This window comes from Falco rusticolus, chromosome 7 (assembly GCF_015220075.1).
Source record: "Falco rusticolus isolate bFalRus1 chromosome 7, bFalRus1.pri, whole genome shotgun sequence".
NCBI classification, from domain to species: domain Eukaryota; kingdom Metazoa; phylum Chordata; class Aves; order Falconiformes; family Falconidae; genus Falco; species Falco rusticolus.
The window spans coordinates 1097832-1123574 of record NC_051193.1 but is presented as its reverse complement, the minus strand read 5'-3'; the positions used below and the strand labels follow the sequence as shown (position 1 = coordinate 1123574).

The window sequence follows — 25743 nt, the reverse complement described above, 5'->3', positions numbered from 1 at the left end:
CCAAACGCTGCAGAGGCTCATCTGTGCTTGGGAGCCTGTGCTAAAAGACAATGCCTCTCAGCCCTGCAGCTCCTCGTCTGCTCAGACTGCAGGCAGCATGAGCTCACCTCTGCTTGGAACAAGTCTGCAGCTGTCTTCATAAAACTGTAGAAATATCTGCATTCTACAATAATCTGCATTCAATGAAACACTTACCCAGTCCTTTTCATCGAGTTTAGCTGCTTCGTTGTACACTTCAATGGCTGCCTTGTGCTTCCCCAAAAGAAACCTACGAAAGCATTTGAATTACTATTTTTTCTTGCTCTGAAACCCTGCTGTGCAACCACTAACACCTTTGCCAGTGAGAAATGATGCTATTTGCTAGTTCTCCAGAGACCTGCGTGAGAAGCCCTGAGAAGTTTACAATCTCAGCAATATTACAATTTGAGCACTGCTCCCTTTCAGGGCCAAGGTCATCAATCCTGCGAGATGCTGAGGCTCTCTCTGACATTACTGGAGACGCAAGGAGTGAATTCACAGGCTCTGCAGTCTGCCTTTGTCTCAAAGGAAAAAGACAGGTGATCTAACAGGACATTCAGAGACAGAAAGGTGTCTGTAGGGCAAATTTACACAGCTCAGGTCAGCAGCCTTAGCTCTGGACCTAGAAATCAGTGTGTTACTTCTTGCTTAAAGCACAAAGAAAAAGAAAATACAATAGCAGCCAGGCAGATAACACAGATTTTGCTTTTCAGGGTAGCCCACGCTTCTGGAAGCCAATTCTAATGTTGATAAGAAGGAAGCATGTTTGGAATTAAGCAGCCTGGGATTTCACTTGATGTCTGGGAGAAAAACAAAACATGGAAGGTCCTGGGTGGCACATCAAAAAGAAACAATAAAACACCACTCACAGAGATCGTGCCACCTGCTTGAGGTTGTCAACGCTCCGAGGGTTCAGAATGGAACATGTCTGAAAAAGTTCAAGAGATTCTTGAATTTTCCCCTCCAAGCGAAATATCAAAGCTGTAAGACAACATATACGAGGCAAATTAGTCCATTTCTGCAGGAAAAATGTGCCCCTCTGACAGTAGGGAAAGAAGAGGGAGTACAGATATCTTATAACAACACTTGTTTGGTCTTTCCCCCTCCTGCAGCAACCTCGGGCAGAAGTTGTGTCTGAGGACAGAATGACAACACATGTAAAGGACTCATGCATGCCTGGAAAAATTTCTGGGTTTCAGAATAAAGGCAGCTCTAAACCCTAGCCAACTGCTCGTTAAGATGCAGTCTGGATTTCTCCCCCTCCTAGCTTCTACAAGCTGCAGTATGCCCTTGGCCAACAAATCTCAGCTGTGCCTCAGCACAGAGCTTTGAATTGCAATGCCAAGTGTTGAGGCACATTTTTTAGGGGACAGAGGACAGGAAGAGGAATACCATCCTTAAAGCAAACAGACAACGATCACCTGAGGCAGGTAGCTCTAAAAGAAAACATGCATCTGTAATACAGTCAAACACACAACCCAAGCACACAGCAACACACCAACAGTCCATAGCCCAAGGAGGAATCAATGACAAACTCATTGATATGGAGAACACAGAAAATCTAATATGCCCATCTTATGTGAAAGCCCTAAACGTCAAGCAAGCAGAAAAAAAAAAGCCAAATGTTTTTTACATATGTGTTTTATGTTTCCATCACCTGTTCCCCTTATTGTTCACTATATCTCAAATCAGAAGTAACTTGCTTTAGGAAAATTAAAACTTTCTGCCACACACCTTGAACATAGACTGCATATTCGCACAGCCCTTGAGACTCCTGGAGCTGCTCTTTGATGACAGCCTGGAATGACAAAGTGCAGCAAGTACAGATCAAACACAGTCTCCCTCACTGAAAAGCCCATTAGCTGGTTCACCATTACCCCATTACTAAACTGCAGCATGGCAGCTTTCAGAAGACTATAAACCCTTCAAATACTTCAATAAAGGCAATCTTTATGAAAGAAAATTTATTTCTGACTGACCAAATACCTTCTGCAACCTTGACTTGGAGAATTTTTCATATGTGTTACACATAGCTGTGCTGTATCTGTGTTATTGCAAAATGCCCTAAAATAACTTTAACTTAAACACCATGCAACGTGTTGATGGACACAGTTCTTCCTCATGTGATGGCAACAGTGGTGTCACACAGGACATGAGAACTACAAATTCATTTAATGAGAATTTGTGCTTGGAAAAGTAAGTATTAATACAGAATTTGTAGCTAGTTGCTGCAATATACTATATTAAAATGCTATTGTAAACGTCCATCATTTTAACAAAGCTAGTAACAGGGATTTGGTTTCAGTTACAGAAACCACAACCTTATGTGTAACAAAGGGACTGGGCTGTGGCTGGGACAGCTACAAAAGTGCAAGCTCGTCACTGTGTGTGAAGAGCATTGTGCCAGGAATACTGTAGCCCTTTTAGTATTTCTCTGTTCATTCCTATTACCAAAGATAATTAGATATTACCTGGGGAAAGTGCCACAAGGAATCTCTGAAAGCATCCTCTGCTGATAAGGGTATCTACTCTAGGCCATTTGTGAAGAAATAAATTGAATTGGAGCAACTGCAGCTGAGTCAATGAAAGCCAAATGAACAAATGAGAAGTATATGGGAAAAGGAAGGGGGAAAAAAACTGATGAAAATGTAAATTCTTGCTGCCTGCATTCATGTAGCTGATACTTTGGGGCACGGGTACAGTTCAGCTATATTCCACAGTCACACATGACCTGAAATTACACAGCTGGTCAAAGAGTGACCTTGGGGAGGATGAGCACTCTGGCTACAAACCAAGAGCATCATTTCTGCTCTGAGACTCCTCTTGCTCAGAATTGGAAGAGACAAAGGAGGGAAAGGAAAATTTCTGGGCTGGCAATAACCTGGTGCTCATCTGGCACTCCTGCCAAGTGTATAAACAGTATCAGCATCCCCTGCCTCTGAGATGTATGTAAGTGAAGGACCTGAAAACAAGGAGGAAAACTGAATCTCAAATACAGCACATAGAAGGAAAGCAGAGTGAAGGCAAGGAGAATTATTGTTGAGAATCCTCACTCCCCCCAAAAAAACCTAAAGAGAGGAAAGAAAAAGAAGAATAAATCTAGGCTGCTCTTCCCCTCATCTGTTATCTCCTAATATATCTATATTATAGTCTTTACCAAGTACATTATTATAGGACATTCAACTTGGACATAACCAAGCATCTCCTGAATACAGATATTTTATATTGCTCCATCTACATAAAACCAGTTTCTCAGAGCAAGAGAGGGCAATAGAGAGCTATCTTTTAGAGAGATCTGATTAATTCTATAAACCCTAAAAAATCCCATAGCAAAAGGCCTTGAGCTGAGAAATATGACCTGTAATCCCAGCTTTTCCTCCCAAGTTTATTTAACTCGCTGACATACTGGAGACCAACCAGCATGAGATTTTAAAAGCATCTGGTAATTTTAAATATTCCTTCCCTTCCTCACACAAAACAGAAGCAGAAGATTTCTCTTGTGAAAAATGGTAGGGGGCAGGGCTGGAATTGATGCTGCAACTAGAAAACAGTTTGTTTTGCATGCAAAGAGTGAGAGCTGAGTGATGATCGCTACCTAGCAGGGCCTGTCCCTCCTCTCCCCCCACTCCTCTCTGCCTGTGTGATTGCAGGGGATGCTTCAGCTGCAGGCTCTGGGGGATGTTTGCCTTGCATCTTGCTGGGTAGAAGGAGAGCTGAATCACACAGCCAGCATTATTAATCTCTTGCTGTAACGAGCAGCAGAATTTCTCAAAAGCTTGGCGACACCAAAATAGACACAGGTGTGGCACTGTAAGGGTTAAAAACAATTTAATGCCTTCACTTCGGGGAGCTAACATTGGTAAACAGCTTTTTCTTGGCCTTTTACATACATGAAAAATATGGGAGCTTTTAAAATTGCATTAGAGAGGAAGCATTTCAAAGCACTAAGTGGGAAAGAGGGTCTAGCAAGATTCAGACCAAAATTAATAGCATCACAGGTCACTTGTTTCTTAGCTGAGTCTTAAAAGAAAATTAATGGACTTTAGCAGATGCCCAAACTATACTGAAATCAAGGAGTTAACAGCAATTTAAGCCATCGGGGATACTGTCAATACCTCTTTTGATTTTGAAGGTATTAGCCTCAAATAGCATGTTTGGGAATGTCTGTGCTTATCATGCATAAGGGCAAGCACCCAGGGCACCCAGGTTAGATCCATGAGCCCACCAGCGGGCAGCTCAGCCCACCTAAGAGCTGGATCACCTTTTGGACGCGCCTACCACTCCTCAGCAACTGAGGAAGCATCCTGGCATGCTGAGGTTCCTATCTTCCTTGGGACAAATCCAGGCCTCTGAGCACACAGCCATCACATCTGGGTGAAAGAACGGAAGATCATTCAACCTGCTATGGTCTGCTGCCAAACTCTTCCAACTTCACTGCAAAAACCCTTCTCCGTGAGCTCTGAGGAAAGGCTTTGCTGCCTTTTACTTTGACAGCTACCGCAAAGCTGGCCTGCCAAGCAAGAGAGTATTAGCTGTCTTCTCTTGACTTTTTTCCCCATATTTTGCTTGCTTCCACGACTGATGAAGATGTGGAGAAGTCAATATTGCCATTATATCATGCACTTGTTTATTTTCTCTGTTTTCCTGAGCCGTACATCTTTTCTGCACTCTGTGATTCTACACCACATCACCGAAACAGTAAACGTATGCCATCAGAGATCAGAAAAATGTAGTCAGATCAACAGAAAAGGGAAACAATTTTCTATTTAGATCGCTAGTCCAACTTTTGTTTGTATCTACTTAAACCAAGATCTGAGAGGAAATCACTCTGCTGATGATACAACCCTGCGGCTCTGTTAATTAACTGCTAAATTAATTTCCTCCAGCCTGCCACTTCCCTAAGCATCCCCAGGAGTTCTCCAGCAGAGAAAGACAAGTCCTGACCAACCCTGGTGTTTCAAATCTTCTTTGCACATGACAGAAACAGAAAGGCAACTCTTACTCCCCTCCTCCCACCCACTGGCACCTCATCTTCAATAGCTCGTGTTCAGTTTATCAGAAAACACAGTGTTTAATTATAGATTTGCCATTTCCTTAGTATACTTACTGTTACAATCCGAAACAAACAACCACTTCCAAGCTACCCACCAAACCCAGGAGAAATAAAAGGGTGCGATATATCATGTGCAAAATGAAATAATTTTGATCAAAGGTAACCAAGATGATTTTTTTTAGACTGGTAGTAATGTTTTACTGAGTTGAAGTGTTTTTTCATAGCATCTCTGTAGTACCATTGAGAGACAGGCACTATGGAACTGCGTTATTATCGGTTTGGAAGAGCCTATCCATCACTTGGAACAAGAGAGGTTTGCACTTCTTTCCATTTTTCCACTCCCAAAGACATACTGAGCTCACAGATTGCTCCAGAGAATTGTACATATGGATCCTGAAGGTAGCCAAGGATTTAAGAACATTAAAGTTATTTTACTTCTATTTCCTATTGGTCCCCTTATTCCGAAAGAAGGTGGTTTGAAAACTGGGATGAAACCATCATTTCATAACGTCCATAAAATACTTCCCAGTGCAAAGTCCCAAAATCAGCTCTTACCTTACATTCATCATAGTCTCTGCGAACATACAGCAGGTAGATCAGCCAGTTTTTCCTCTCTACGATGGGTAACTCTGGTGCTGTAAATTTAAAATATTAACAGAACAAAGGAAATCAGACGGATCAGCAGAGAACCTGGGCTCAGCACGAGAGCACAATGCAACTAATTCAAGAACTGCAATTGCATCAGGTGGTGCAATTAATCACTTGCCTTGAAGCCTGAAGTGTGGACATAAAAGCAGTGTCCGGTTTTATTTTAGTTCTCAAACTGATGGATAAAATGCATTGTTCAAGACAGACACTAAATAAGACCTCTTAGCAGAAAACTACCACCTCAAAAGACTTGAGGCATCAACTTATTCTCGTGCAGTTACTGGAGCAAACAGCTCCAAACACCAACTACGTGCGTATTTTAATTAAATGCTAATGCTGCCTTGGTAGAATTGGTTCTTCCAAATGTGCAAGAAGCAGCTTGGAGGAAATGAGTTGGATTCACATTTAAGAACTAGGGCAGAAGAATCAAAGGTCTTTAAAATAAACTTCTGGGAGTGAATGAGAAGGAAATGGGTGATACACACAAAAGGAGATTTTGGAGATGTTGCAGGTCTGAAGGTGCAAATTAATTTAAAGAGGTCAAGCTTAGTTCTTTGAAACTGTGAAGGAACTATGAAACATCACAGGTCTGAGACACTGTGAAGCTACTGGCAGAAAATCATATTTGATGCAGTGGAGGAGAAAGACTTGTGCTCCAGCATTTCAATCATAAGGAGCTTGCAGCAGTAATTATGGCAAATCACGAATGGATGTTGCTTAGTGATATTCATGTTGGGTTTAAAAGTTTAACACACTGCTGTGCATTTCATTAAGGCTTGAAATGTATTGCTTGTTACTTGTTTCTACAGTTCAGATGCGGATAGCTGAGAGGTAACCATAGCAACTGGCAAAAAAAGCTGTATGTTTGCAAGTCAATATTATGACAGAAATGCAGAAGCAAAGCAAGGCGAGGACTGTCGCAGCAGCCGGGGCAGTAGTGAGGGTGATACAGCACCAGGCCACCTTCTCCCAGCCCCATGGAGCATGGCTCCGAGCCACACCACCAACAGAGATGCAGGCTCAGCTTCCAGCAACCCAGAGCAGAAGGTACTTGAAGTGGTCTGCAGTCCCCTCCGCCAGCTGGCGGCCCGGGTCACGGTCAGACCTAAGAAAGAAGAAACTCTGCAGCTGGAAGGACTGATTCAGGCCAGGAGAGGTTATTGGTGTGAAGCGTTATTTTCTTTTAGAAACACTGTGCTTTAATCATGCGAGGACTGCATCTGCGGCTAGTAGCAAACACATCTCACCACCATATCAGCCTCTCCCTCACAATTCACACCAAGACCAGTATCACTGAGAGCATTTAAAAACAACCAGAATTTCTTCAGCTATTGAAGTTAGGAAAAAATTTTGTAAAGCCATTCTGGTTTTATTGTTGGGTTTTTTCCTGAAATTCCAGAATATCCAGTCAGATTTATACTAGACATGAGATTTAAGCATGCACACCAGCAATTTAAGGTCAAATACCTTACAAAGAAGGTTCACCTACCCTAAAAGCAAATAGAAAAATCACAGTCCAAACAAAAAAGTAATCCAAACTAAGTTTACAGAAATGCACAGATCAGGGATCCAAATGGTCTCAAATTCCGCTCTGCTGTATAATAACTGGATCTTTGTAAGAAAGGCATCTCAGTATGTGTGTTCCCAGATCAGATTAATTGATTTCTGATGACTTTATGTATTTTCCATTCATCCTTCTTACAGTGAAACCATGAAGGAAAGAGTTAAGAGGCTGCCTAAATAGCTACAAATTGTTTGAAAAAAACACTTTTTCATAAACAGTGTGGAGGGCTGCTGTTCTGAAGCCCATTGAGGGGTTACCTGATTCATGAACAGATTTGTAATGACTTCCTTGTGTAAGTTATTATGGGTGCCAGAGTTTGACAGAACTTTCTTTTCTAAGAAATACAGCACTGGGGGATGCCAGAAATGCACTGCAGAAAGCAGCTGGACTCACATGCTCTTCCTGCACAGTGTCTCCTGGTGCCACTATCCATACAAAATACCAAGCCAGACACCTCTGATACACCTGGGCACTTTTGTCAGTATGCATTTAAGAGCACACATTGCAAACTCTGTTGAACAATAAAGATTTCAGTTACAGTCAAAACTAAAGTGTACTCTGCCATTTTGTGCCTACTAATACAGCTTAAAATTACATCCTGCATCATTATACACAATAAAAACCATCTTAAATAGGGATTAATCAAAAGACCCTCCAGACGTACCCCACCTGATATCCAACCATCTGTAGTGCGCGCCTTAGTGGGTGGTTAAAAAGAAACAGACAGCACTATTAAATGTTAATATATACAAAAAAGCTAGCCGGCTGGGGTGTTTTGCCAGCTGAGATGGGAAAGACTATATTAAGTTAGACTCTACACAAATGTTTTGGGCTAAACTAAGAGGCCAGTACATCAGCAAACGGATGGAAGATCAGTTGTTTAATTCCTGAAGACAAGAGCTTTTTCATACTTTTAAGACCAGAGGGACATTATACTCCACTCCCACACTACAGAAACGCCTGCTGAGAACAGGGTTGGGAGGGAAAAAATGCTGAACATCAGAGTGAGTGCTGAGAAGAGTATCAAGTTGCAAAAGAAAAAGGTAAAATAGACACCACCTGCCTTCTGGGTCCAAGACTGTAAAAACGCAGAGGATTACCTAAAAGAGCCAGGCTAGAGAGAAAACAGAGAAATCAAAAACACACCGTGAGACACAGAAGTGAATGGGATTCACATCTGCAGAAATAAAACAGTTTTGCTTCCCCCAGTGATACACTAAGCTAAGGATAACTATGTGGAATTGGGAAAACACATGGAGCTTTTATGCTCCTAAAACTCATTTGGAAATACCAACAAATGTGACTGAAGGGACATTAGTCTCCTTTTTTCTTTTCTTCTTCCCAAAGACAAGCACGTTGAAAAAAGGTAAAGAATTCTGATGTCTTTCAAAAAATATGCCTAGATTAATTCATAGATACAAGTGAATCTTACATCTGAATACAAAAGAAACACAAAGTTTCACAGAAGAAAGTCAATGCATTCCCTGAGTCTATTCCAGAAAGTAAATGTGAACAGTTTGACCCCTTCTCTGAAGAAATCAAACATTAACACCATGAACTGAACTGGGTGTGGATCCCACAGGGGACTGAGAATAGAGGAAGGACATAGAAATTGTGAGAAGATTAATAAATTTGACACAGGAACAGGTCTGATCCCCAAAAAGGGCTGTGGGAAGTAAAGGATTATTGCCAGGCTCTATATTCAAATGCAGAAAACAGTAATGCCAATTATTTATATACCTCTGCAGACCCACAACCATCTTAATCTGCATTTCTGTTTTTCCATGAAAGCAGTGATACACCTACTTCTGGTGCATTTATCTCCCTGAGGTTTGACCCCCCCACCCTGCTGATAAGGGCTGTCCTGATGAAAAGGGTCACTGCATTTTTCTGAAGAAAAGGGAAATATAAATCCACAGCTATTTGGGACTCTAGCTCCAGAGAAAGGGCACAAAACATTCTGGGCCTTTCTGAAAGGTTGTGAGTCAATCATTGCTGGTCCTAATATCCAAAGTAATACTTAAAAAAATTGCCACACACAGCTGATGTGTGTCGCTCAGCTCTTGCTGCATCAGCCTGAACAGTGATGTATGGCTGGATTCAGCCACAGCGGCTGCTACGAGGGGCAAAAGAACAGAAAGCAGCACTGGCAGCACGCCTCAGTCTTCTCAAGTACAAGAATGACTGGGAACAGTGGAGACTCCATATGGCATATAATGGTTTGCAATCTCACACTAATTAGAGCTGGGAACACATACTGCCGCAACTGGTCTCTCAGAAGGTTTCTGCATAAGGAAAGGCCACTGAATTTGGCCTCGCCAGGGGGAGCTGGGCACATCCATCAAGTTCCTCAAGCTGTCTACATTGCTACTTTCTGCCTTCTTCAATATATGGACCTTCAGAAGTTTCTCATATGTAACTGCTGCAGATCATATGAAGACATGCTTTTCTTTGTCACCTTTCACAGAGCCCTCGCAAATAATCTGGGCGCTGCAGGGATGCTAGGAGTACAGGTTAGAAAACAGTACTTTATACCATTCTAGCAGAGAAAAAAAATACAAAAAATCAATCTGCTCAAGGGCCAGTCCAAGAAAACACAATTATCCAGAAACTTGGTATCTACAGAGAAAAGAGTTAATAACTTGCATAATTATCTTTTGGCCTCTCTTTTCTGTGATTACAAAAGTCTACTCTCATTAAGCAACTGTGACAGGGAGCTAGGCACCAAATATATGATTAAATACCTCATCCAAGAGACATGCCAGTTTCTTTGAAGTGTGTTTTGATTGAATTGAAAAGGGAATCCTTCTGATTCCCCACTTTCTTGGTGGCCAGTGATTGATTGCACAACCCACTTCCAGCAATGTGATTTTTCTTTCTGACAATGCTCCTTTAAGGAAGCCACTGGAGCGGAAACCTCAACAGAATCAGAGTAAAATCATCAGGTTTGTATCTGTACTGCACTATCATCACTCTTCACTTTATTCAGCCTCTTAAAGATTTTCTCAAAGGACTGGAAAAAAAACCAGAGCTATTCCCTTTTCTGTAAACCTCCCTAGGAAATTATTTTGTACCTGCATCTTCATATTGTGTAATTATAGCTTAGATATAAACTATCAAACAGTGGGTTTTACATTTAATAAAAGGGTTTTGAAATTGCTGCAAAGAGAGAGGAGGGGAAAAAAGCCCCAGAAGGCTCCTATCAGATTTCACAGGGGGAAATGATTGCTAAAGCACCAGCCGTATTCTTCAAGAAATTGCCAGGTGCAAAGAGACCACTTTTGTTGTGGGCACAGCCAAAGTAAAGTGGATTTCAACATAACTGCACAACTGTAGCCATCATGCAGCCTTTCACCTTGTTTTCTTCAGCATGCAAACTGTCAGCTGCCTGGAAAACTCTAGCACCTTTCCTGTGAAAAGCACAGATCTGCTATGGCTCTCTGAGAAGGAGCTCAAGAACACATTTTAGTCTCATCAGAAAACAACAACCAAACAACCAACCAAACCAAACCAAACCAAACCAAACAAAACAAAAAAAAAACAGAACAAAACCCCCTCCAACAGATCAGAACGCAGCCCTTCATCCACTCTGGCTTATAAGAAAGAGTCTGAGTCCCAGTTCACTCCCCATCCCTCCAGCTTTGCAACCCAACCTGCAGCAAACTGAGGAAGAGCAGCAAGAAGAGCCTGAAAGAAAAGCAGAGAAGCAAAAGACTCAAGAAAACACAAAGAACAACCTGTGACCAGACCAAAATCCATAATACTCTAAACCACATATAACATACAGCACAGGGAGAGGACAGAAAATGTTCAGAAAAGTAATTAAATGAAAGTACTTTTAATTTATTTCATTCTGCAGTAGCCTCACAAGCCATAGTCTGGATCCACTGTGGTGGGTACCACGTACATGACTAAGATTATCTAAAAGGCCTAATTTGGATCCTGACTCAACTGTCCATCTCCAAATTCTAATTTAAAATCGCATGTTGTAAAACAGCATTCAAGCACATGGGTATTTTCAAAATTAACAAACACAGAGGCAAGGACTCAAGTCTCTGTCATACCATTTTGCTATTAAGAGAGCTGCACCAAAGAAGAATTGGTGAAGTGCACACCGCTCTGAAGAAATCAAAGCAGGAAGCTTTGCTGCGCCGAAGCCACAAGGGAGCAAGGTTATCATCTCCCATCATCAGGCAAGGCTTGCTCTAACGCACAGAAGCAGAATTGATCTTTTCAATTTGTGATCCATTTTCCATTTTAAAGTAATTCCGGTCATCGGCTTAACAGCTAGCGCACAACAGCCTAAAGACAATTCACTTGCCACTGCAGGAGAGCGTCCAAATCTGAGAGGCAACTCATGGAAGTCTTTCAGGACTAACATCCACCCCACCCCTCAATTCCCCACACTCAGCCTCCTGGACACATTTCCTGACATTGCCAGGTTAAAATTACTCCCACTTGCAAAGCTTGGGTAAGGTTTACTGTCAGGCATAGCTGTGGTTACCCTCCAAAATGAAGCTTGGTGCTTTCACAGCCATGTTAAATAAACACTAATAGGGAGGGAAAAGCAAGGATGAAACCAGCTGTGCACATCTCCTTTTTGCCTTGAGCTTCACAAGCTGCCAGTGCGAGGAATTACGCTACTGTTTGTAAAATCAGTGACAGAGAAGTAATGACTATCATCTAAACAAAAAGAATATCAAAATAGTAAGGCACAAGCTGCTACAAAACAACGTACCACTGCCAGTGAATTGCACTTTCCAAAATAAAAGTATGAACAACAGAAAGTATTTCTAAGCTCTAATATCAAGGGGTTTAGATTTAAAAAGAACAGACTGCCTTGATATCAGAGCAGCATCCTACAAATTCCTCGCTAGGTTGATGCACAGACAAATTTAACAAGAAAACCTCTTTCTTACTCAGACACTCAAAGACTTTTATTGAGACTATAGCAATAGGAAATAGATTATAGCTTTGAAAGAGAACTAGTAGAGGAACATTGGTCTTCGTATGCCCAGATCCACCCTTGGAGTTTGAAAATGGAGGCATAATGTATTCAAAATTCAGTAATGATGAAGAATAACTCCAAAAACCACCACCCAGAGGAGGATGTGTATGCTGTATTTCACTTATCATGTGAGAATACAGGTGTTTGTGTACACAAATACCTGTAAAATGGATATAAAACAAGAAAAAAAGGAAAGAACCTTCTGCTGTAGCCATTCTCCCTGTTTAATCCCCTTCCCCTGTTTTCTCTTTTGCAAATTGCTGCTGGAACACCTTTAAATCAAACAATAAACCCGTATGGTTCCTCTTTATTTACAGTCAGCTGGGGTTAATAAAACTCATCATACACAACTCCGGTGCTGGCAAGAAAGCCATAATTCATAGCTGTGATCTTACTATTGTGTATTAATAGCTTCACAATACGCAGAGAAAACTGGAAGGAGGCTGAAAAACAGCAGCAGGTTTAAACAAAAAAGCAACATTTCTGACTCTACACCTCCCCCTGCAGGAACATCAGCCAAAGCTGTATGGGAGAGCAGAGAACTGGATCTTAAAGCCCATTTATACACTAGGGCGACGAAAAAAAAAGGGACATTTTCCGTTGTTAGTTTACACTGCATAAATCTTAAAGAGTTTCTAGCTCAGAGTTCAGTGGTTTTTCTGATTAAAGACATTCAAAGTTCTGAGTTACCCCAAATAAAAATATTTTTATTTAGAGGGCAAATATCTATACTGGTTACTCAGTATAAATGTCTTTAGTATGTGCTGCTTAAGTTTAACCGTAAGGCAAAGCAGGACAATCTGTAAATAGATAGACACTTGTGATGTCCCTGGACCTCCCAACACCACAGCGAGGTTCCCAGCGGCAGAACCACTCTGGTCACTGGGAAATCTCCGTTAGCAGCACCAGGCTGGTGAGGTACCACTCTGCAGTCCTGACGACATTCAATGAGAGAGGGGGAATTACACACATTAGTACATTAGCCTCATCATTCCTATATAAAATTTGATTCGAGCTTAATATTACTTGATTCAAGTCTAAAATCTGAATCAAACAAATAACATTGGGGTGCAATTTAGTAACAAATGAGTACTTTAGAAAGGGATTTGAAAAAGTATGATCTTATTTGCTTAAAAAAAATCAAATCTGAAAGTCTGTTTCCTCTGCAAGAGCTAATTTTGACCATCAGTGCTTGCTGCTGAGATACACGCTCTGAACAGAAGAAAAACAAGGATCTGAAAGAGCTTTTGCTATTTTTGCTTTTAAACGCATGCTAATCTAGAAAAAAATAGGCTGATTCGCGCAACAGTTCTCAAGTCCCTGAGGATGCAGACACTACGCTTGGAGACACTCAAGGATCCAGCCCCCAGCATAGCACCCCAACTGTTATCTTCTCCGTTTAAACAATTTTTTTCCTGCTTGATGTCTTATGCTCTTGTAGGCAAGAAGGAGACGGAGCTCCCTCCACGTGTCTGTTTGCCAATGCTGCTCCTAAATAAGGGGATGCAGACTGCACCATCCCAGAGGGCTTCTGAATTACATGGCTCATAAATAGCACGGGAGGTCTGTGGTATTAACTGGTGACTACTTACTGTCTCCTCCCACAGCAAAGCAGGGATGGAAGACATTTCCCCTGCAAATGAAGCAACACTGGCTGCAGGCATTCCCAAAATAACCTGTGTAACCAGCTTCTCGTTAATTCCAGTATCAGGAGCACAGTAGTTTTGGGATTTCCAGTTTAATCCTTCCTTTGGCTTAAATTCTTATGCTTAGTCTTTTTCTGTCTCACAAACGTGAGGTATTTTATACAGAAATTGAAACTAAAATCATTATAAGGCATTTGTAAAGAAAAGCTTTCCTCTTCAAAAGCAAAATAAAATTCTAACAGGGAGAGGGCCACAATCCAGCCCCAACAGTCTTTGAAACTTCCCACTACCCGGGAGTAACACCTAGAACCTGCCGTCGTTTTATACACTGCCAAAGAAGAATATTACATTAGAAGCATATTATATTAGAAGAATATATGTATGTATATATATAAAATACAGAAGCTGGTCTTGCAAACAGTTCAGCACTCCCTACTACAAACCCTATGTTTTGAATGCACAAACTTCTTCCAGACTTCTTGTCTCAGGATGAAGTCTTCCAGGTCAGATGTCTGTTCCAGGATGAATATTTTGCCTGTGCAGCCTTCACTCTTCCCTGCTGCACAAAAGTCTTCAGGATAAAATCTTTAATTACACAAGCATATCTACAATTACAGGAACACACCAGTGTTTTCACCAGGTGCCCTGCCTCCTTCTAATGATGATCAATATAAAAATGAATCAAGGTCAGACAGTGAATGAAGTTGTTGAGAAATATGAATAAAACAGTGACTGAATCTCAGGGCTTGTGCAGTGCCTGTTATGGAGCTTAAAATGTCTGTGGCAAAGGGGACATACTCTGGAAGGAGTGAGTGAACAGACTCTTTGTTAAGATGCAGTAAAGCTGCTCAAGAGACAAGAAACCTCACTTCGATTTCTATTATAAAGCTAGAAAAATCAAGTAACCAGGCTCCCTGAAGGCAACCGCTGCATGTCCATCCATCGTTTTTGGCTGTACAGCTTGAAAGACACAACAGCCAGTATCTCCCAGCCAGTGCTCACTCAAGCAAGCAGGATGGGCAGCTGCCGTGCTCCAACCATGGAAGTGTTGCAGTATACATGCTCAGTAACTCCGAAAAAGCAAGGTCCTGAGCACTGCAGAACCCAAAATGTCTTCCTGACAAGCAAGCACTGCCCTCTTAAGAGACTTCGGTGTATAATGGACAGTTTGACTACAACACAGAAGAACCTTGCAGCATCCGGGAATTTATCTATGGGATTTTATAGCTGAAGATAAACATGACAACTGGATATACACTGAATAATCGAGATACCTTTTCTTTAAAAAGCCCTCAGTGAGCTGTTCCTTTTCCAGTGAGTCCCGTCATTCCTGTGCCACAGATGATGATGTTGGAGAGTTGGGCTAAAGCCAACCTGTAATTACATCACTAAAGACTCAAAGGCTTGAATTCAAGTTGCACAGACAACATTAATTCTGACATTCTTGAGTAGGATGCACCTCCTTTCACTTAAGTGTCTGAAAATTAAGACATCTTAAGTTATTTGCCTTGGGCCATCATTAAGGTAAAGGAGAGGAATACGTATCCTTGGGGAGTGATTCACTCCATCCTGAGGTAGTGGCTGGGAAAGGTCAGAGAAATGGCATCAGATGAGCTTTCCACTGAGTAAATCCGGAGCACAGGTGATCTGCTGAGATTTGTTCTATGTCAGAGATACGTCAATTCAGAAAGATGAATCCCATCCTTCCTGAATTTGTTACTTACTATTTTTATAAAATTATTTTTGAATTCACAGTAGGAGATGCCATTTTATCTGTAAGCAGAATGCCAAGAGACAAACGTGAAGCTGACTGCTTTAAAACAAAAAAGAAGTTTGCCTAGCATCAAGGACTTTCAAAGGAACTTCAAAAAAATAAATTTACCGATTTAAATGTGATCCTAAAGTAATACGTTACAATTGTACAGTTAGATCCTCTAACACTGAGCTATTGTACTTCACCCTCCTCCTGATTCTCATCCAATGTAATATATATCTTAATTATCAAATTATCAAAGATTATGCTCATTTTCTACAAGAGGTGGCACTTTTATGCACGTTTCATTGCCTAATTAAGTTTGCAACAGGCTTAAGAAGCAGATACAGATTTTCCTCTTTACAGAGAGGAAATGAAGTTGACAGCTGCCAAAATACGTAAAACTAGAACTGAAACTATGAATCTTCTGATGTAAAAGCACTAAAAATTTTACAGTGATACCAGTCTTGACAGAAAAACACACCTGCTATGCTGTCTGCAAAGGATTCGCTGTTCCTATAATCACAGACACTAATATACACACACAAGAGGGCAGAGCTGTGCTAGCATGTTCAAACTTAAATATTATCAGTTCTTTGTGGTGCACGGATTACTGGGCTGTTATTCTGGGAAGAAGAGGATGAACAGAAGTATATTACACAACTGAATTACCAAAAAACGATTTTTTTTATCTCACCACTCAAAATTAACAGCTGTATCAGATCCTGAACAAAACACGCACAGCACTAAACCCACCTATCGCAGACACATGAAAATACCAAATTCTCTTGTACAAAACAATGACATAATTACCAGCTAATCTATGTTATTTAGAAACCATTTTCTTCCTGCAAGGTTGTAGGTTCAAATGGGCCAACAGACCTTGGCTTGCATATGGCCAAATGGAAACAAACTGGCATGTACAGATACAGGAACTGCATTTGCTCCCCCACAATCACTAACTTTTCCACTAACATCTTTTCTTTTTGACACACTCAGAAGTATTAATTAATTTAACTCAAGGGGGTTGTTTTTATCTGGATTTCTCAGGCAGCTTCACTCTCACAAGTTCAAAGGCAGCTTTGAAGCTGGCTCAAAGAATGGATTTATATTGATTTAAGAAAACGTATCAGGAATTCAGAAATGATCAGCTCTGCAAGTGCACAGAATTGACTCTTTGGGGCACTAAAAGGTTCCTGCTCTTCAGAGTGTTTAAGCCATTAAAATACTTACAGGATCCCTTGGAAAATCTGCAGGAGCAGGAGGGATCCCCACTGGTTTATCTGTGTGAGCAGGAGCTGCCCGGAGAGAGAGTGAGATGCATTTGCACAGGACAGATCATCAAAAGCCACTTATCTACTTCAGCATAATCTGAAAGTTATTTATTATCTAAGTCACATTTTGAAATTGCTTATCATCATGAGCACTTCCTAACCAAAGTCAATACCAGATAAAGCCAGCTTTACTGCCCATTAAATCAGCACGTGCAATTATTTTTTATTAGAACCCACTGACTACACCCTTGGCTTCAAGGATGAGCACCCACATGAAAAGGACAGCACTACCAGTATTTGAGCTAAATACTGACATGGGATTTAGCTGAACAAGAATAACACACACTACTTGAGAATATTTCAAAATGCAATTAAACAAAAGAAACTACCCTGGTAAGATGTAAAACACCATGTTGTCATCATCTATCCAAAATCCAGGTTTCTGTGTGGTAAAAGTGTGGTAACTTTGAGCCACAAAGAACACCCTCAGTACCGCGGAGTTTAAGAACAGGATACAATCGCAGCTCTAAAACACACATTTACATTATGCACTTCCCTATTTCTATTATTTAATTTCTCTGCAATAGCCAAATCTAATCAAACATTTCTATTACTTACAAAGGGACCGAGCACTTGTGTGTTTATTGCTGATAAACCTACTTCATCAGCTGTTTTAATCTTGGGTCAGTAATTCACTTGTCTCTGAAATGGAGAATGCAATAAAAGCAGAGAGAACTTAATTTCCTCCTTTTCAATGACTCACAATGGCCTTACAAGACATTTTTGCTAGTTATGCTCATATTTATAGAAGACAGAAGTGGAACTTACCTGAAAAAAAATAAGATGAAGACTCACAAGCCTTGAAACGTCCAGACACCTGGTTTACTTTGCGGAAGTGCTCTATGCGAAGCATTGAGCGTGTTAAAATGCACATGTTAAAATGTTAAAACAGGCAGGCTTGGCCACTGGGTATGTTAAAATTTCTCCCTATAAAGTTTCTCCCGTATGTCTTGCCTGCAACCTTCAGTACTGTCTTTCGCAGCACTCAAACAGGTCAAGTAGCGCATTGCAATATATCCATTTATACAGTATTTTTCACTTCACATCTCCAAATGTTTTGTTAACTGAAAGCCTGCAGCATCCAAAAACTGTCATCAAATATTAGACCAACCTTATGGTTGATAAATGGAACAAAACAAAAGTCAAAGAAAGTGCTTTGCCAAAGGTCACAGTTAATCCAAGGCAGAATTCCTTGCGTCAAACTCTAGAAAAAACATACGTACAAAGCATCCAAAAAAGATCCCAATGCCCAGGACTAGGGAGAACACTTAATCCCTGCCAGTACTTTTACAATTCACAAGGAAAAGATTTTTGCTTTGAAAATTATCTACCTGACCCTTCCTTTGGTAAACAGAGGTGTTTGCTAACAATTTCAGAATTCTCCTTCCTCAGTCTAATGGATTTCTAGCCCAAGTTCTTCCCTATGACTCAAGTGAAATCTACTTTATTTTGCCTCAATGCATTTATTACAGTATATACATATTTAGAATTCTACCCTGTTATTAAAAAGCCATCACTGTACCTCAGAAAATCTGACATCAATATTTGTGTGAAATCCAAATGCATTTAAAATTGTTCCATTAACCTCTGAACTGTTATTAGACTAACACGAGCCCAGAATTTCCTTTCTAAGAATTTTTTACACAATAAAGGGAAATAAATTCCAGTTATATTCCATAAAAATAAAAAAAGAACGTTTCTCTGCTACAGTATTATCATGTACAAAATTACTTGATTTACCTGTATGGCAAAAGGGAAGTCGAAAGATGGGAGGCAGCCTATCTCAATTCAAAACCAGTAAAGCATTTAGGAAAATATCTGATTAATTTAAAATGCAACAGGGAGATTAAAACTCCATCTCAGCAGGCTGGTATTAAGTCTACACTGCTTCAAGGAACAGAGCTCCCTTTATTCTACCACCAATTGCTTGGGGACAAAATATCAACACAGCAAGAGTTATGGATCTTGTTGAAGCAACAAAGAGAATTGATTTTCAAAGCAGCTCTCCCCACAGGGGGTAAAGGACGAAATAATGAATGGTTTTAGCTACTAAGGTGTCAACTGCTGAGTAATGATTGTCACCAAGTGCAGCTACAAGATACTCTGAGGGGTTTGCTCTGCACCGATCCCTTTAATTTAGATTGCTAGATGTAGAGACTTCTAGCCCGATCGCTGCGTACAACGCTTTTCCCCATCACCACCACATCTGCTCCAGACCCCTTATACGCTTGTTGAATGCTCGTCGTCTTCCTTTTGGGCTGACTGGCCTGCAAGACAGACACTCTTAAATCCCAACCTTCTGGGCTTTCACAACCTAAAAGCCACATGATGGATGAGCCCTGATAGCAGCTAATTCAAGAGCAAATTCTGCCTCTTAACTTGAAGTTATTGTTTAAGAGCCATAAAATCAGGTTGCTAAATGCTGGTTCTAGGTTTCCATTTTTTCTTGTCTCACAGACAGGATCAAAGGAGCATCCACGGGAGGAAAGCAACGCAACAGTGAGGGGAAGCCATTCGACTCTCAGGTTGCACAGTTCAACAGTATCCAACATATTCTCATCTGCATCACAGGTCTGACTGAAAACAGTCTTCTAGTGTTCCTTCTGGTTAAGCAATGAAACTCACATGTATTTTGTGATTCAAATGATTTTTTGCAAATTTGAGATCACATTCTCAGAAACAGAAGTTTAATACCTTACTCCTCCCCAGTACAAACACAGGCAAGCTGTTACAATCTGAATTCAGGCACTGCAACGATTAAAGTTAGGGCTTCAGCAACGACTTGGTCACACTCTACTACATTTGGGCACAGCAACATTGTTTAGTTACTGCAATACATGCTTTATTCGGGCACAGATTTTATCCGCACCAAATGGCTCACAGGAGACCATATTACACCACATGGTCTCTGTATTTCTCAGACCTGCTTACATTAATGTTGGTTTCAGTATCTCTCTTGCATCCTACTTGAAAATACAATGCAAATATAAAAATGCAAATTACAGCAACAGAAAGTTACCATTCAGTGTTTAAAAATGTCAGTTTAAAATCAGCGCTCTTCTATTCAGACAGAATTGCTGTAGATTTGCCTGGATACTTAAAGTTCATCATAATTCTCCTCAGCCAATCTGAGTAGGATGAAATACTTCATTAAGATGTTCTATGAAAACCCTATTTTAAAAAAAACCACAACCCTGTCATGGGAAAAAGATGCTATTCTTTCCTGCCAAACTCCACAAAAGCATATACAACATCACCTTCTTTCTCTCCCCTCCTCTCTTATGTACCCCCAGCATCACACCCACACACAAAGGATGCTGTTATATCACTCCCTATTACAAATCTTTATGCTGCCCTCATTTCCTAGAGATTAACGATCAGGCAGCTCAAATCAGCTTTTGCCCACTGCACTTAAGGGAACACAGTCAAATATTAAATGGCAAAGCACAAAGGCTTCCAAGGCATTTTATTTCAGAACAACCCAAGGTGTGCCAGGTACTGGAGATGCCTCAGTTTACCTTAAGAAACAGAAACCAGAATTGCAAGTGTCAAAGGCTAAATTATTTTTTTTCTTAACCATAGTTAATAGGGTCATATCCGTATAAAAAGGAGATCCAGAGCCACGAATAACTGGATTTCATTTACTACTTTCTCCCCTCTGGCATGCAGCTGCGCACACACCAATGCCAAATGAAGGAGATGGAGGGAACATTGGCTGGTGATGGAGACAGACCACTTCTTTTGCACAGCCTTTGCCCAGCCTCCAACCTGCACCCTTAAAACCTGAAGGAGCATTGGTGGCCCTTTTTAAAGACGCGTCCAGCTCTGTTTCAGGGCTGTTAGTGCAAAATGCTGAGTACAGCAGCCACAAACAAGCAGCCCTTTATCAACAGCAGGCAAGATCTGGAGAAGCAGTCCCATTAAGAAAGTTGCAACTGCCACAGTTGATTCTCCCAAACAATCAATATTAAAATACACACACTTAAAAGCAGGAAGGCACTTGTCGGACAGTTTAACAAGCAAGCCGACAGAGGCACAACGGCTTCTATCCAGCACGCCTCCACAGCTTGTTTGAAAGACTGATATCCCCATCTTTCTTTTTTCAGCCATTCCATCTGCTCGTGAATTATGCAGAGTTGATTTAATAGACCTCAGCCTGCCAGGACAGAGCACTGGAGTGATAGTCCATCTCTTGAAAAACACCATCAGCCTGATCCCTCTACAGATATTTTATTTAGAGAACTGCAAGTATACACTGTCCTGTAAAACCAGATAGAAGACACAGCCTCCCAACCCACATGGTCAGCGCAAATATCATAGGTAGGACTTGCACAATGAGGCAGAACAAGGTGGGGGTTACTGAGGATGAGGAAACCAGAGCCATAATCTTTATAGAACAGGATGGAGACAAACCATCTCGCTAAGGAGTGGATCGGTGCCTCTGCAGAAGCCATGCTAATTGGTTCAAAGTAACAGCAATTCTTGCTCTAAAAGAGTTGACAGCCAAGATAAAAGTAAATTTTGGTTTTATTTTAACTTGCATGCAGGCCTGAAGCAGTAGCAATCTTTTCCTCTCAGCTCTAAGCACCATATATAAGAGGCTTGGGCTTGTGCCAGCCAACAGCTGTAGGTCTACTGAAACTTCAAGCGCTGTCTCCAGAACAGCCACATTCTGCTCATGTGCTGGAACTCTGCTACCAGGAATTGGAACTGCATGATGTTAGCCTGACCTCCCCAAAACAAAAGCAAAGTGGCTTTTCCAGCCTCCCAGCGTCTATGTGCAAAACGAAGAACTTAATTTTTAGGCAGAAACTATGACAGTACCCAGCTGCCAAACAAGCTCCTTTTTAATGCCAGCATTATCACCAAGGCAGTCTCCATCACAAAGAATTTAGAAATACGAAGATTTCCTCCTGAAGTGCGCTCTGACAGGCACATCACACAATCAGAGTAGAAAACGGCCAAAGTACAGTGCTCCCTAACTGTGCTTCCCTGAAATAGAAGGTAAGGGAAAAGGAGGACTGCTTCTGACTGAAATATACTGTAAGTATATTGGGGTTCTAGCAAAGCTGTAGAGTTCACGCTTAATTATAACCTGAATTGAACAGGCTCTCTGGGCAACTTAAGAAAGAAAAATCCACAAAAACAACCCCAAAACTCACCTTAGGTAGGCGCAAAAGTCTCTACACGGAGCAGACCTGTACTAGGAATGTGAGCACAGCTTAATGCCACAGAGAAGGAAATGCTCATTGCATGTGCCGGGAGAAGTTACGTTGAAAGAGTGAGGGAAGAGGGAAAAGGAGAGGCTGCAGCATCAAATTGTGCTGCAGGCTTTACTGGACCCCTTACAAAACATGAGGTTTTAGTCAAACGTTTTGAATTGATAACTACAAATGTTCCTGTTCCAGTTAAGATTCAACAAAGATTTCAAAACTACAGCTTGGGCTGAGTTAATTAATTCTCACTTTTAGTACAAAAAAAAACCCAAAACAAACAAGCAATAATTAAAACCAGCTACAACCTGACTGGTTTGATCTCACTTGCACAAGATAAATGAATATCAAACTCATTAGCAGCTCAACAAGTATATACGCAATACAGGCTGTAGGGTACTGTCAGCCAGCAACAGCACCGAGCTAGTGATCATACAGACCCCAGAAAAAAGTACTTGTACTCAGCAGCTTACAGTCCAGATAGTCTCGTCTTTTCCCAGTGGACATTAATTTCTTACTAGACAGCTGCACACGTTATAAAAGAAATCTTAAAATCAACATGCCCAAGAAACACAATCAAATCTTCAAACCTTTTTTAGGATGGGGTCTTGGAGGTTCTGTAGCTGCTGGCATTGAAGAAACCTGAAAAGACAGAGAAGAGGAGTATTAAATACACCAGGCAAGGTTTCTTGAAGATCTATTCTAGAAAATAATTGGAAAGGACAACTGGCAAATCCCAAAATGGTGTAAAAATAGCATCACTGCTGCTAGACAAACTCTGCCCTGCCAAGTGCTGCTCTTCCCTAACCATAGCTAGGCAGAGGTTTCTGTTTGCCATGTAGATTAAACAAACCTGCTCTTTTCAGAGTACATTCCTGTTCCATAGGTTCACTGCTATTTATTAGGGTTCCACAAAGAAATCATTACCTTGTAAATAACCAAAACTCAAACACTTAAAATGCTAATTAGAGATCACACCACAAAATTTATTACAAAACATTTTTTTATAAAACATTTATAAAGTTATTTAGAACAAAGTCATTCCTGGGGAACCATCAGAGTCTGCAGGCACGTGAGTACATCGATGTCCCATCGCACAGCAGGCAACCTCAACCTGCAAATATTGCCCGGAGCTCACGGACAAGCAAGTACACAGTCTGTGGAAAATAAATGCATTTTATACGTTTTTCTTACTTTGCATATAAAATCAAACCCTCACGGAAGAGAAACATGATTACACAGGGAAGCATTTTTATTTTTTACTTCCAGTTTCTTGGGGAAGAGGCATTCCACACTCCTCTTCCCCAGACACCACCAGGGTTTTACAGAACTGTGTCGCCTCCCCTCTCCTTAACAAACTACTTTTTAAAGTGGAGATTCGCTCTACACTTGTTCCTTGTAATCTTTTTGGAACGTTTTCTGGTTCTGCTCTTCTTTTATTGGAGATGGGGAGGATCAGATATCCCGAGTACAGTATCCAAGACATGAGTACAGTATCCAAGACATGGAAATAACCAAGATTTATAAAAGAAAAGCTTTTACCAGCTTTGTTTCTTAATAATTTCTAACATTTTACTCAGTATTGTGAAAAGTTTATTACTAGCTATCGTAAAAAGCTTAGATGGTATTTTCACAGAATTACCAAACTCCAAGCACTTGCTCCTAAGCAGGAACCACACAAAGCCCCCAATAATTATTTTTTTTTATCATTTACAACTTTTTTTTCAATCTGTACACACCATTCCAATTCTAAGCCCTATCACCCAGCACTGCCATGACTCTCCTGCAGTTTCTGCCATGACTCTCCTGCAGTTTCTCTTACTTCCCCTCACCCGACCACCTGCCCAGCTGCCCTTCTCCGGACCATTTCTGGACACACCAAGCAGGCCCCTGCAGCGCTTCACTAATGACCCCCCTCCGGCACACAAAAAATGAGTACTTGTTCCTTCTTTCTGCTCCTCACCTTTTAATCAGGTACTTATCCATGACAAGGGTTTCTTTTTACCTTATTCGAAGACCATTTATTTTCCTTAAGAGCATTTGGCATGGCATCCTAGGCTGATAAGCAAGCACATACTTAACCAATACTGCACATATAATGCCTCTAAGTTGCTAAGAGTTATAATATGTCACGATGAATCTGCATAAAAGTCGCTTGGTGTTACTTAGATATGTTTACTGTTAAAGCATGTTTGCTGATTACTTATAATCAATGTTTTGCAGTGGAGATATGGCCTGAAGGTTGAATATAATCAATAGTATGTGTGTTTTTAGATAAAAAAAATGTAACATGTATAAATAGGTCTGAAAAATGTTAAAACGGCACGCGCGATATTGGTGGAACTACCCCCCCCCGTTCCGCCCAGCGCTGAATAAACATACCTACTTTACAATCTAATCATTGTAAAGTCTGTTTTCCGCATGTCAGCAGTAGGAAATGAGCGAGGGGCTCACAGCCCGCCGGGCAGGGGAACCAGGGCAAGCCTGGGGGGCACCGAACCGCGGGGGAACGTGGGGGGGAGGGGCGCTGAGGGAGGCTTGCGTGTCACTGACCACCCCAACACAAGTCAGCACCACGCTCCATCTCTGTTTTCAATACCAAGCGTACAAAGGTTAAACACTCGCTCTTAAAAGCCCCTCCCGCCGCCGCCGCCCCCGCCTCCCCTCGCCCCCCAAGCCCCCCCCGGCCCCCCCTAAGCCGCCCTAACCGCCGGGGGCCGGGCAGGCACCGGCGGCCCCTCACGGCGGCGGCCCCTCACCGCTGCGGCCTGCGGCTCCGCCATGGCGAAGAAGCGCGCCGTTACCACGGTTACCAACCGACACCCCCCCCCCCCCAGCACTTCCGGGACAACCACAGAGCGGCGCGGTGCACGACGGGAAGGCGGCGGGAAGACCCGGGGCATCCGCCGCCGCGTTCGCCACGGAAACACCGGCGTGACTAATGCAGTAATGGAGCAGAAGTTTATTAGGGAGGGTTTGCACGGCTCCCCCGCGGCCTGAGGCGGCCCGGCGGCGCAGGGAGCTGCTCCCCCGCTCCCGGGGGCTGGCGGCCGTGCTGGCACCGGGGGCAGCTCCTATGGGAGCGCCTGGAGACCAGGGGCGAGGAACGCGGGCAGGTAGCCCCAGCCGTGCCCGCCAGCAGCGCAGGGCCCGCGGGCACCCCAGGCCGGGCCTGCCCGCACCTGGGCCCGGCCCGCAGCCGGTACTGGCCCCGGGGCGCGGTGACCCCCCGCGATAGGCGGGCTCCGCTGGCCCAGCCCACCGCGCCCCACACGGACCCACGGCTTCCACCAGCGCTTAAATACACGGATAGGGAACTTCTGTGAGCCCAGGAGGAAGGGCAAGTAGCCGCTGCCCGCAGACAGAGACCGGCAAGAGGCAGCGCCGCTCGCCTCCATCCCGCCCCGGCACAGTGCCCACAGGCTCCCGTGTGATTGCCGGCGGCAAACAGGGCACCGCGGGTAGAACCGGAGGGGAAAGCAGGTAGAGAGAGACCAGGCTATGTC

The 25743-nt window shown here is 42.2% G+C and overlaps 1 protein-coding gene across 20 annotated transcripts in view; it reads right to left on the bottom strand.

Annotated features, from left to right (window-relative positions):
- BBS4 (Bardet-Biedl syndrome 4) overlaps positions 1-25102 on the bottom strand; it is a 48264-nt gene extending 23162 nt beyond the window's left edge. For 3 of the 20 annotated variants that reach the window (XM_037394639.1, XM_037394637.1, XM_037394638.1), the window contains exons 1-7: positions 24997-25101; positions 22828-22879; positions 6675-6824; positions 5627-5706; positions 1753-1816; positions 888-999; positions 196-268 (exon numbers count right to left, since the gene is read on the bottom strand). In XM_037394639.1, the coding sequence (XP_037250536.1) occupies positions 196-268; positions 888-999; positions 1753-1816; positions 5627-5706; positions 6675-6824; positions 22828-22879; positions 24997-25020 (555 nt within the window). In that variant the 5' untranslated portion in view covers positions 25021-25101. Of the gene's footprint in view, positions 1-195; positions 269-887; positions 1000-1752; positions 1817-5626; positions 5707-6674; positions 6825-16923; positions 16989-17582; positions 17667-17792; positions 17837-22827; positions 22880-24200; positions 24593-24619; positions 24812-24996 lie in introns of those variants that run through there. The other 17 variants (XM_037394625.1, XM_037394626.1, XM_037394641.1 and 14 more) reach the window with 16 other exon arrangements.
- Between the last annotated feature and the right edge of the window lie 641 nt (positions 25103-25743).